Source organism: Dendrobates tinctorius, unplaced genomic scaffold (genome assembly GCF_039654945.1).
Source record: "Dendrobates tinctorius isolate UK_male_01 unplaced genomic scaffold, ASM3965494v1 ptg000071l, whole genome shotgun sequence".
Classification (NCBI taxonomy): Eukaryota; Metazoa; Chordata; class Amphibia; order Anura; family Dendrobatidae; genus Dendrobates; species Dendrobates tinctorius.
This window is the reverse complement of record NW_027361739.1, coordinates 11,377,661-11,391,052: the sequence shown is the minus strand read 5'-3', so window position 1 is coordinate 11,391,052 and position 13,392 is coordinate 11,377,661. Positions and strand designations below refer to the sequence as shown.

Here is a 13,392-nt window from a genome sequence, read left to right as displayed (position 1 = left end):
TCATGGTGGTCCTTCTTAATGGTGTTGCAGCCTCTGTGGCCTTCAGAAAAGGTGTGTATGTACTGACAGACCATGTGACACTTGGTCCTGTCACTAAGCATGATGTGACTTAGGAAGGTAATGGCTTGCACCAGAAATATTTAGGGGATTCATAGCAAAAGGGGTGAATACATATGCCAATTTTTAGTTATTTTATCTCAAAAATTTAAAATTTATGTCTATATTTTTCTCACTTCACTTCACCAAATTAGACTATTTAGTGCTGATGTATCACACACAAATCAGATTATAAAAAGTTTACACACACAGTTTATAATGTAACAAAATCGGTAAAATGCAAAGGAGGGGAATACTTTTGCAAGTCACTGTATGTCCGTGAAATGCGGACTGTGCTCAGGTCGCAATATCCTGCCCGTCAGTATGACGGTGCATCAGAGATCTGTTAACCGATTGGGGCAGCAGCAAATGGGTGGTGCTGAGAGAGGCAATGGGATTGGAGTGGGCGGAGCTTAGGCTCTGCGCGGCAGATTATAAGAGTGGAGAAGTATGGAACATCGGTAAGCTATTTGCACCTTTATGGGACACGAATTATCGTAGCATCGGGCCTCCTGATGAGCCCTGGAAGGCGAAACGCGTTGAGGCATTCATGATTTGATGGCAGGTGGCGAAAAACGCAGATAAGTACCGCTGTTGCAGCTCTGCGTTCCCCATATATTTCTATTAGTGGGAGACTATTGATGGCATTTTTTAGCCATTTCTCAATCAATTTTTGAGCTATGGCTTTCAATTGAGTAAAAGATGCCTCTCCTTATCTTGTGTATAAGATTTAGGCATGATCTGAACTGAGTTATCCCACTGGGCTGCCTTGAAGTTGTCTGTATCTTTTTGTGGGACTTTAACATGCCACCCCATGCCATGTGTGTTCTAAATTGTTTTTAACCTCTTTTCTTGGGACACAGGGTCCTCTATAGAGCAGGCTTGATCTCTGTCTAGAACTAGGGGTTCCCTTATATCGGGTAGAAGGGACCACTAGTGGCTGTAGGGTTTGTCAGGGCCCCCAGGGATAGCCATCGTGAGCGGGGGCGCCACAACGTTCCCCCCTTAGGGTGCCAACCTCCGCAGCCAGGCAGGGTACAGCTCAGTAAACAAATAGGGACTCATAGGGGTTACCCTAGTGTGGGCTAATTTTTGAACACCTATTTTTTCATTTTCTGTCACATTTTTTCTGGTGTGTACCACATTTGTGGTTTTTAAACAATAAAGTATCGTTTTAGGGATTTAATATATGAGTTTGATTTGAGAACCCTTTAAGGATTATATTTCAGATTGTATCACACACAAATCAGATTATAAAAAGTTTACACACACAGTTTATAATGTAACAAAATCGGTAAAATGCAAAGGAGGGGAATACTTTTGCAAGTCACTGTATGTCCGTGAAATGCGGACTGTGCTCAGGTCGCAATATCCTGCCCGACTAGTGACTCTCCTAACCTGAGCTACTTAGCACTTCTTTTGAGCATGTAAATTTGGCCTAAGAAATAATTATAACTTATTCACATGTTGCGTTTTTGATGTATTTTCTTTTCTATTCCGTTTTTCACATTGGAAGATAAAACAGTGTTTTACAGTAACAGCAAAAATAAACAAGCCGATTGTCAACTCCTCCAGCTTTTTTATTTGAGTTTTTCCTCACTGAAATCAGAATGGGTTGACAGTAAGAACCCATAAAACAAACACCATAAACACATTAAAAATGGCATCAAAAACGTGGAATTTGCACTTTAGTTTTCTGCCATAACCTGCGTTTTTCAAGCAAAAAAAAAAATGCCAAAAAAGCTACATGTGAACAAAACCTAGAAGTCAGATGGCTTTCAAATGACTATTTGTTCATCCAACATCACTAAAAACAGTAAAATTTAAGAAATAAGGTGGAGCGGACTTAGTTAATGATATTCTGATCAAAAGGGCATGATAGCCATCCCACCAGAATTTGCTTATTTCAGGGCATATGCACCATTTTTATTTATTTACTTATTTATTTATTTTTTTTGGGGGGGTTATCATTAAAAAGCTCAGCCATATATCAACCACTAATATGACACACCCATACAACCATACAACATTCAAGTACTCATAATTAGGGCTCATTCAGAGGTCAGTTTTTCACAAACGTGTTTTTCATGCACAGAACTTGTATGCATTATCGTCTTGGCTGCTGTTCACATGTCTGTGTATGGACCCGGTGGCCCGCACCAAAGCAATGAGACATGTTCAATTTTGATCTGTTCACGGATTCTGCCTGGAAGCTGGTTGAAAAAGCACAAAAACACCAAAGAGAATGAAGATAAGCATTGCAATGTACAAACATCTTGATGTGCATATGTTTCTTCTTTTGTAACTTCTTCAAATCACTTCCGTCTTCTAAAGCCATAAAGCAGATAAAATAAATGACCGTTCCATGCTTCACTATCTTATATATGAAATAATAATAAAAAAAGGGACAGATGACCAAAAAGCCAACAAAAAAGATGGTTAAAGAGAACCTGCCGTGTACAAAAGCACTACTAACCTGCAGATATGAGGTTAAGCTGCAGGTTATTAGCGTTTTGAACCTGCCCACCGCCTGCACTGAGAGCCTCACCATTGGGAGGAAATTAACTTTATTCCTCCCGGCAGCGTTCAGCTTTCAGTCAAAAGGGTGCGGCCGGTGTGGGTTCAGTCACCGCTCTGTGTTTAGAGAGGGGAGGCTGTAACAGAGCCCTCAGGACTGACTGACAGCCGGCTCTGCACTAGGGCCGCCTGTCCGTGCTGAAGGCGCGCTTACAGCCACCGTTCCCTGTATACTGAGTGGTGACTGAACCCGCGCCGGAGCCACCCCTATGACTGAAAGCCGAAGGCTTCCGGAAGGAAAGTTAATTTCCTCCCAACAGCGGGGCACATGTGAGGCTCATAAATGCCAGCGTAATCTGCAGGTTAATAGCGGCGTGTGCACTTATCCTAAAGCTGACACACTGAGCAAACACTGATGAAAACCTGATCAGAAATTGATGAACATCTGACTGGTTTTTTGTGTACGAGAAAAATCACTGATATCTGAATGAGTCCTGAAGTTCCTGCCACACATTCATTTCCATTCTTACATCCATCAAAAATTCCTCTGCATGTCATACGTTTTACATCCGTTTTTAATACCTGAAAGATTTGATTGCCCAGCCTATTTTAGCCATTGACTCTTAACAATGGATCAGCTAAAAATGGATGAAACACAGCTGAAAAACTGAAATATGTAGCATGTCTTCTCTTTTTCCACCATTTTTGTAATGGATCCCAATAGGTTTTAATGGCTTTGTCTGATTGTCCCGCAAAAAACAAACCCTAACGGCCATATTGACGGAAAAATAAAAAAGATATGGCTCTGGGAAGAAGGGGAGCAAAAAACAGAAACACAAAAATGAAAAAGGGCAAGGTCTTGAACGGGTTAAAGTAGAACTTTTTGGTCACAATGATCAAAGGTATGTGTGGAGAAAAAAGGGCACAGAATTTCAGGAAAAGAACATCTCGCCAACCATTAAGCATGGAGGTGGATCAATCATGCTTTGGAGTTGTGTTGCAGCCAATGGCACTGGGAACATTTCATGGGTAGAGGGAAGAATGGATTCAATGAAATTGCAACACATTTTTGATGCAAACATAACACCATCTGTAAAAAAAGCTGAAGTTAAAAAAAAAGGATGGCGCCTACAAATGGATAATGATCCTAAACAGCTCAACACAATTCAAAATCCCCAATAGACTACCTCCATAGGTGCAAGCTGAAGGTTTTATAATGGCCCTCACAGTCCCCTGATCAGTGGCTAGACCTCAAAAGAGCAGTGCATGCATGATGACCAGGACACTCACAGACTAAAGATGAAATTCCCTCAAGAAGAATTGAAAGACTATTGTCTGGCTACAAAAAGGGCTAACAAGCTGTGATAAGGGGCTGCTACTAGGTACTAACCTTATAAATTATCACAATGCCCAAACAGTAAGAGTTAAGAAGAGAACCATAATGCTAAAATCAAAAGTCAAGTGATTCCCCAAATGACAGATTACAACAGACCACAGAAATAAAATTAAATCGTAATAAACTGGTGAAATCACAAAAATATATCAGAGGGAATACATTTCCAGCAGTTTAGACTGTCACCTAACTACGGTATAGTAGAGAACAAAAAATAAATAATGAGGCCACCAACAAATGAATACATCATGGAGTTATTACACCAATCAGAGTAGAAAACAATATATACAAGTATTGTGAAATACAGTTGCAATTGTATAGACCATGCCAAAGTGCCATATGTGGTCCAGTGAAAGTTTTATCAGTAAGTCTATGTAAGAAGGTGCCCAAAAATAACCCACTTATAATGGTGCCGCCGGAAGAAGCTAGTGTCGAAACGCGCATCGGGGTGTGGAGGCGCTATTCTGACCATCCCTGACTATCAGCCTTCATTTACCATCTCTGCTTCACCTAATACACAAGTATTAGCTCATATCTTGAGGATTTCTTCCCTCCACAATATGTGGGTTATTCTTGAGCACCTTCTTATATAGACTTACTGATAAAAACATTGTTTTCTACTCTGAATGGTGTATTAACTCCATGATGTATTCATTCATTATTATTTATTTTTTGTTCTCTACCATACCGTAGTTAGATGACAGTGTAAACTGCTGGAATTGCATTCCCTCTGATTTATTTTTTTGTAATCTCACCATCCAGTTTTTTACAATTTAATTTCTAATACATAATAAATAAATAATAACATTTCTAATACAATTTGGATTCTAATAAAGATTTATTGATTTTATCATTATGGTTCTCCTCTTTACTCTGTTTACCTGTGGTCTGATCATGTGTTTTGTTTTGTTTTTTTACTTTCTGGGTACTAACCATGCAGGGTGCCCAAACTTTCGCACTGGACCAATTTCCTTTTTGGAATTTTTAAAATGTAAAAGATGAAAATATTTTTTTTTGGCCTAAACTACAAAGTAGTATTCACCTTCAACTTGCTTAATTGTTCACAATAAAAGTGATTTTGACCAAGGGTGCCCAAGCTTTTACATGCCACTGTATATGTGTCTGTAGCTATTTCAAAGACAAGTCCCTACATACGTTTAACTAACCAGTCAGCTCTGCCGTTAACGTGAATTAATATGCTAATGTGGCTGAAGTGCTATTAGTAGATCTGAAGCCTCTGCTACTCCAGTTGTATTCCCAGCACCACCTCCTCCTACTTTACTGACAGCCTTTATGCTGTGTGACATCAGGCAAAGGGGAAGTCAATCATGAAGGAAGAGGCTGCGCTGGGCGGGGAATAGAGCTGGAGTGACAGGGGCTTTAGATCTACAAATAGCTCTTCAGCCTCAGTAGCATATTTTTACGAGCGCCGATTTCTCAGTAACGGAGGAGCGGGCTGATAGTAAGGGACTTTTCTTTGAATGCGCACATATAATATAGTTTGTGGGGTGAAATCCTGCAGACAGATTCGCTATAAATAATATATCGCACTTTAAGTTTCTCCAAAGCTCGTGGGGCACTCCTACTCCAACCCTCAGCATGATTACTTCTTCTTTCCACTGCCCTGTAAAGCACACATGCAGACACTGTGTGAACAAATCACCTTATTCAGAGAAAAGGGGAACTATTCAAGGAGACAAATGCTGCAGGATGGAACATGCTAAAAGATTATTAAAAGTGATGTCGTTTTTTTTCTCTAAATATGTGTTCACAAAAATATGGGAAAAAGGAACGTATAGGGTAATAAAAAATAGCGCCACACCTGTCCTGGGGTTGTGTTTGGTATTGCAGCTCAGTTACATTGAAGATAATGGTGCCGAGCTGGATACCACACACAACTTGTGACAGGGCCAGGACAAGAAGTAGTCAGGGTATACACCTGCCTACCCGAGAGGGGATGCACTTTAAAAATAAAAAATGCTAAATGCCTGAGGCTGTCCAGCACCTTCTTCCAGCCGCAGACATTCAGCACAGTGACAGCCATGGCGCACTGACACCACTCACCCCTCTCTCTGCCTGCGGCCCGCCCTTCACTCACTCCCTGCATTCAATTGTATTTGCGTCTTTCACACGTGAGTACAATCGCTGTGTGAGCCACCCGGCACAGGAGCTGCAATCTCCCCTGTTCTGCCGGGATGTCCAGCAAGACACAAGCCAATTCCAGCCTGCACATGCAGGGGACGATGGATGGCACGATGGTGGGGGAGGGAACTGGGATTAGGTAAGTAAATGTTTGAATTCTCATATTAAGGTTCAGGGAGTAGGAGAATAAAATGAGGGGCTGTGCTGCTGGGGGAAATAAATTGAGTTCATGTGCTAATTGAGGGGGAATAAAATCAGGGACCGTGTTAATGGTGAAATAAACTGAGGAGCTGTGCAACTGGGGGAATAAAATGAGGGGCTGTGCAGGGGGGGATAAAATGAGGGGCTGTGCAGGGGGGATAAAATGAGGGGCTGTGCAGAGGGGGGGATAAAATGAGGGGCTGTGCAGAGGGGGGGATAAAATGAGGGGCTGTGCAGAGGGGGGGATAAAATGAGGGGCTGTGCAGAGGGGGGATAAAATGAGGAGCTGTGAAACTGGGGGAATAAAATGAGGGGCTGTGCAGAGGGGGGATAAAAAGAGGAGCTGTGAAACTGGGGGAATAAAATGAGGGGCTGTGCAGAGGGGGGATAAAATGAGGAGCTGTGAAACTGGGGGAATAAAATGAGGGGCTGTGCAGATGGTGGGAATAAATTGAAGGGCTGCGCAGAGGGGGGGATAATCTGAGGTACCGTGCAGGGGGCAAAAGTGAGGTACTGTGACGGGGGGCATGAAATGAGAAGCATTGGGGGGGCTATGAAATGAGGGGCTGTGCAGGGGGACAGCAAAGTATGAGGAGCTGTGATGACCATACTGTTCATGGGTCTGTGGAGGCCATTATATTGGGGGCAGTGGTGACCATGCTGAATACGGGGCTGTAGTCAATATCATACTGTTTGGGGTGCGGTTTGTGGTCCATAATACTGTATGGGGTTTTGGACATCATACTACTGTATTTTTGAGGGTCTGTGGTGTACATCATGATAAATATGGGGGGCTGTGGTGGTGACCATACTATATATTGACAGCTTGTTGTTGATATCATTACTGTGTAGTGGGGGTAGTGTGAGGAGTGGTTACAGATTGAAAAGAGCAGCATGGTGGGCAGTATGAGGGTAAAGTGTGAATAGGGGGCATAAAATGGATATGGAGAGGGAACACTGTGACATGGAGGCACATTATGGAGAGGGTTAGCATGGCAGGGGGACAGTGTGAAGATATAAAAAGTATAATGGAAAATTAGAGAGGACACAGCCATGGTATAGGCCGCGGTTCTTAAGGGCGGATGGTGTGGTTGTAAATATGTAATACACTGTATAATATCGATTACATACATATGGTACAGACCAAAGTTTGGACACACCTTCTCATTCAAAGAGTTTTCTTTATTTTCAGGACTATGAAAATTGTAGATTCACTCTGAAGGCATCAAAACTATGAATTAACACATGTGGAATTATATAATTATCAAAAAAGTGTGAAACAACTGAAAATATGTCTTATATTCTAGGTTCTTCAAAGTAGCCACCTTTTGCTTTGATTACTGCTTTGCACACTCTTGGCATTCTCTTGATGAACTTCAAGAGGTAGTCACTGGAAATGGTCTTCCAGCAGTCTTGAAGGAGTTCCCAGAGATGCTTAGCACTTGTTGGCCCTTTTGCCTTCACTCTGCGGTCCAGCTCACCCCAAACCATCTCGATTGGGTTCAGGTCTGGTGTCTGTGGAGGCCAGGTCATCTGGCGTAGCACCCCATCACTCTCCTTCTTGGTCAAATAGCCCTTACACAGCCTGGAGGTGTGTTTGAGGTCATTGTCCTGTTAAAAAATAAATGATGATCCAACTAAACACAAACCGGATGGAATAGCATGCCGCTGCAATATGCTGTGGTAGCCATGCTAGTTCAGTATGCCTTCAATTTTGAATAAATCCCCAACAGTGTCACCAGCAAAGCACCCCCACACCATCTCACCTCCTCCTCCTCCATGCTTCACGGTGGGAACCAGGCATGTAGAGTCCATCCGTTCACCTTTTCTGCGTCGCACAAAGACATGGTGGTTGGAGCCAAAGATCTCAAATTTGGACTCCTCAGACCAAAGCACAGATTTCCACTGGTCTAATGTCCATTCCTTGTGTTCTTTAGCCCAAACAAGTCTCTTCTGCTTGTTGACTGTCCTTAGCAGTGGTTTCCTAGCAGCTATTTTACCATGAAGGCCTGCTGCACAAAGTCTCCTCTTAACAGTTGTTGTAGAGATGTGTCTGCTGCTAGAACTCTGTGTGGCATTGACCTAGTCTCTAATCTGTGCTGCTGTTAACCTGCGATTTCTGAGGCTGGTGACTCGGATGAACTTATCCTACACAGCAGAGGTGACTCTTGGTCTTCCTTTCCTGGGCTGGTCCTCATGTGAGACAGTTTCTTTGTAGCGATTGATGGTTTTTGCCACTGCACTTGGGGACACTTTCAAAGTTTTCCCAATTTTTCGGACTGACTGACCTTCATTTCTTAAAGTAATGATGGCCACTCGTTTTTCTTTACTCAGCTGCTTTTTTCTTGCCATAATACAAATTCTAACAGTCTATTCAGTAGGACTATCACCTGTGTATCCACCAGACTTCTGCACAACACAACTGATGGTCCCAACCTCATTTATAAGGCAAGAAATCCCACTTATTAAACCTGACAGGACACACCTGTGAAGTGAAAACCATTTCCGGTGACTACCTCTTGAAGCTCAGCAAGAGAATGCCAAAAGTGTGCAAAGCAGAAATCAAAGCAAAAGGTGGCTATGTTGAAGAACCTAGAGTATAAGACACACAGTATTTTCAGTTGTTTCACACTTTTTTGTTAATTATATAATTCCACAGGTGTTAATTCCTAGTTTTCATGCCTTCAGAGTGAATCTACAATTTTCATAGTCATGAAAATAAAGAAAACGCTTTGAGGTGTGTCCAAACTTTTGGTCTGTATTGTGTGTGTATATATATATATATATATATATATATATATATATATATACACACAGTGTATATATATATATATATACTGTATGTCTATATATATACATATATACACACACGCACACACACACACACACTATGACTTATCTCGGCTATGATAAAGCCTAGATCCTCAGGCTACATTTACACTATGGGCGTAGCCAGGATCAAACCTAGCGGGGGGCAGAACCTCATACTGTTCTGCAGAATTTCATACTGCACACCTCAGCTGCTGCAGAACCTCATACTTCACACCCCTACACTTGAAAATAAAGCCTGCACCTTAAGAAGATGTGGTGGTGAATGCAGTCTATTTATTCCAACTATCAATTGATGTTGATGTGTTACTGAAGACGAGCAATGCCTGTCCTGGGCGTCCTTTTGGGCAGCTATGAGGTGTACCTGACTGGTGCTAAATAAAAGGAGTGTTAGTCTGTGTGTTATCCGGCTTTCATTCTTTTTGGTACAGATATGATATGGATAGACAGATATGGATAAATGGATAGATAGAGCAGATTTCTAATCTGCTTTTGCTATTGAAAACATTATCTATGAGCGCAAAAACCTTTCAGGTAATGCAGTTCTTTAAAAAGCTGATCTGCTTTTTCAACTGAAAAACGTATACTCAAAAACGCAGGAAAAACGCTGTGTGTGAATGTAGCCTTAGATCAGGGAACAGCCATTTATAGGACATTTCATAACTTTCCCAAATTCCTATGAAAAAATATTCAGCACATTCTGCATTGAACTACTGTACCCAATTTATTATATATTTTAGGAGTCGGAGTCGGTCCATTTTATACCGACTCCGACTCCACCAAAATGAGCACCGACTCCGACTCCACAACTCCGACTCCACAGCCCTGCCTATAAGGTACCTGGATGTAAATGTTTATTTATGATACTGACCAATTCTCATCAGTATTGTGGTTCCTGTATTGTCCGCAGTCTAATAAGGCTGTGAATAACTACCACCAGTATATCCTTACCATTGTTAAGGACATACTGGGATTTGTAGGGTTGTAGGTTCATGCAATACAATTGTTTATGGGACTGACTTGATATTACAATTGATTGTTGTACTAAGCTTGGTTCTTGTATTCAAGTACTCTTGGTTCTGGTCATGTACTAATGTACTTATGATGGATCTGTATTGATGTAGTGGGCTGTAGACTGTGAGCCCTTGCGGGCAGGGTCCCCTCTCCTTATGTATTTGTGTGTTCCTTGTCTTACACATGTTTATTATACTTGTCTATATTTCCCCTTTTCAAATGTAAAGCGCCGTGGAATAAATGGCACTATAAAAATGCATAATAATAATAATAATAATAATAATAATGTACTGATGGTGGTTCTGGTGACATATTAATGTACCAAAGGTAGTTCTGGTGACATATTCATGTACAGATGGTGGCTCTGGTGAAATATTCATGTACTGATAAGAAGTTCTGGAGCCCTATACATGTACTGATGGTGGTTCTGATTACGTATTTATTTACTGATGTTTCTGATGCCATATTTATGGATTATTGATCGCTTTGGTGCTCTAATTATGTAGTGTTTTGGCTTTGCATTAATGTACTGATGATGGTTCTAGTAATGCATTTATCAGCAGAATCATCATCACTACATGAATACAGCACCAGAACAACCATCACTACATGAATATATCACTAGAACTGGAATACATCTCCAGAACCACTATCAGTTTTGAGCAAGCTGTGTTTGTCGCATGACGGACGCAAAAACCGTCAGAAGTATCCCTTTATTTATAATGGGGGAACAGTTTATTTTCAATTAGAGTATCTGCCAAATGCTAGACACCTTAAGGCCCCGTCACACATAGCGATCTCGCTAGCAAGATCGCTGCTGAGTCACAAGTTCTGTGTGTGACAGCGATCAGCGACCGGCCCCCCTGCAGGTATCGCTGATCGCTCTGGGAAACCTCTGGACTTTTCTTTGGTTGCTGGTCTCCTGCTGGCCAGCACGCATCGCTGCGTGTGACAGGCGGGAGACCAGCGATCTGCTGGTAACTAACGTACACATCGGGTATCCAAGGGACGGGCGTCCCTTAGATACCCGATGTGTACGTTAGTTACCAGCGTGCTGATGCAGGGAGCTGGTAACTAAGGTACACATCGGGTATCTAAGGGATGCATGTCTCTTGGATACCTGATGTGTACGTTAGTTACCAGCTCCCTGCATCAGCGCGCTGGTAACTAACGAACACAGCGACGCCGCGCGCTCGGCGTCGCTGTGATGATCGCTAGTGAAGCTGTCTGTCTGACAGCTCACCAGCGATCACATAGCGACTCACCAGTGATCCTGACACGTTGATATCGTTGTCGGGATCGCTGGTGAGTCGCTATGTGTGACTCCAGCTTTAGCTGAAACCAAACATGCCCGATTAGTAGTTACGGTTTATTAGTTTCCATAGCTATCCTTGGGTTCTGCATTTGAAATATAGGACGTCAGGGATGAATATCGCTATTTTTTCACCTGCATTGTGTAAATGGTCAGCAAAAAATGATTGATTCTATATCTAACTTTCAAATTACACTCCCTGTTAAGTCACATCCCTAAAGTACACCCCTTTTTTAACTTTTGATGACTTTTTTTTGTGAAAAAGGTAACAATTCTAGTGGAAGTGGTCATCAGAGGTTTCTACCTAACCATCGGAGGGGAAAAGGGGGAGGTGCATTAGGGGTCCTGTTACCTTAGTCTCACGGTGAACTCACTGACATTTTCTCACGGTGCTGCAGTGACAGTAGATCTGCGGCCTTGCTTGGAATGCAGCCTCAGTGACCTGCGGTAACCTTGATGATGTCAGCGCTGGTCACTGATACTGCTCATTCCTCAGTGGTTTTCAGCCTGGACAGTTGTATCTTGGCATCGTCCATGTTGAAAACTGTTTATCTGCAGACATTGAATATGACGTGGGACAGAACGACGGACAGGTGAAGCATATGATTGCTTTTTTTTTGTTTTACTATAGGAGACGAGGGATTCAATGGAACGGGCGATAGGTCAGTATAACTGTGTTTGTTAATTTTTAAAAAAAATGGAAAAGTGTGTTTTGTTTTTATTTAAAATGGAGGACTTCATTCTAGCTGTGTCTTTATTTAGCATACAACTATAGGATTAGTAATGGATAGGTGTCTTATAGACGTCTCTCCATTACTAAGCCGTAGGCTTGATGTCACCGGACAATACAAAGGTGACATCAACCCCACAAATCTGAACCCCACTTGCCACCGCTACAGGGCAAGTGGGAAGAGCCAGGCAATGGGCAAAAATTAGTGCATGTAATAGACGTGCCTTTTCTGGGCCTGGCTGCGGGCTGCTATTTTTACAGTCATATGTAAAAGTTTGGGCACCCCTATTAATGTTAACCTTTTTTCTTTATAACAATTTTGGTTTTTGCAACAGCTATTTCAGTTTCATATATCTAATAACTGATGGACTCAGTTATATTTCTGGATTCAAATGAGGTTTATTGTACTAACAGAAAATGTGCAATCTGCATTTAAACAAAATTTGACCGGTGCAAAAGTATGGGCACCCTTATCATTTTCTTGATTTGAACACTCCTAACTACTTTTTACTGACTTCCTGAAGCACTAAATTGGTTTTGTAACCTCATTGAGCTTTGAACTTCATAGCCAGGTGAATCAAATCATGAGAAAAGGTATTTAAAGTGGCCACTTGCAAGTAGTTCTCCTATTTGATTCTCCAATGAAGAGTGGCATCATGGGCTCCTCAAAACAACTCTCAAATGATCTGAAAACAAAGATTATTCAACATAGCTTTTCAGGGGAAGGATACAAAAAGTTGTCTCAGAGATTTAACCTGTCAGTTTCCACTGTGAGGAACATAGTAAGGAAATGGAAGAACACAGGTACAGTTCTTGTTAAGCCCAGAAGTGGCAGGCCAAGAAAAATATCAGAAAGGCAGAGAAGAAGAATGGTGAGAACAGTCAAGGACAATCCACAGACCACCTCCAAAGACCTGCAGCATCATCTTGCTGCAGATGGTGTCACTGTGATTGGGGCTCACAAGCTACATTCCCTATCAGTATGTCTTTGCAGTGTGGGAGGAAACCGGAGAACCCGGAGGAAACCCACGCAAACACGGGGAGAACATACAAACTCCTTGCAGATGTTGTCCTTGGTGGGATTTGAGGTCTGCTACCCACTGAGCCACCATGCTGTCTATTAACCTTCTATATGGAAGTAAATCGCATTTCTCAAGG

At 42.0% G+C, this 13,392-nt stretch overlaps 2 protein-coding genes across 3 annotated transcripts in view; one reads left to right on the top strand and one right to left on the bottom strand.

Annotated features, from left to right (window-relative positions):
- Window positions 1-6,089, bottom strand: part of LIMD2 (LIM domain containing 2) — a 64,348-nt gene extending 58,259 nt beyond the window's left edge. The window contains exon 1 of the mRNA XM_073582408.1: window positions 6,071-6,089. The gene's annotated coding sequence lies outside the window, so the exon portion shown is untranslated. The remainder of the gene's footprint in view (window positions 1-6,070) is intronic.
- Window positions 6,038-13,392, top strand: part of LOC141096038 (E3 ubiquitin-protein ligase RNF113A-like) — a 40,593-nt gene continuing 33,238 nt past the window's right edge. Inside the window, exon 1 of one of the 2 annotated variants that reach the window (XM_073582404.1) lies at window positions 6,038-6,138. Coding sequence is in view for 1 of the 2 variants with exons in the window: in XM_073582402.1 (XP_073438503.1) it covers window positions 12,151-12,166 (16 nt within the window). In the remaining variant the exon portion in view is untranslated. Of the gene's footprint in view, window positions 6,139-12,124; window positions 12,167-13,392 lie in introns of those variants that run through there. The other variant, XM_073582402.1, reaches the window with a different exon arrangement.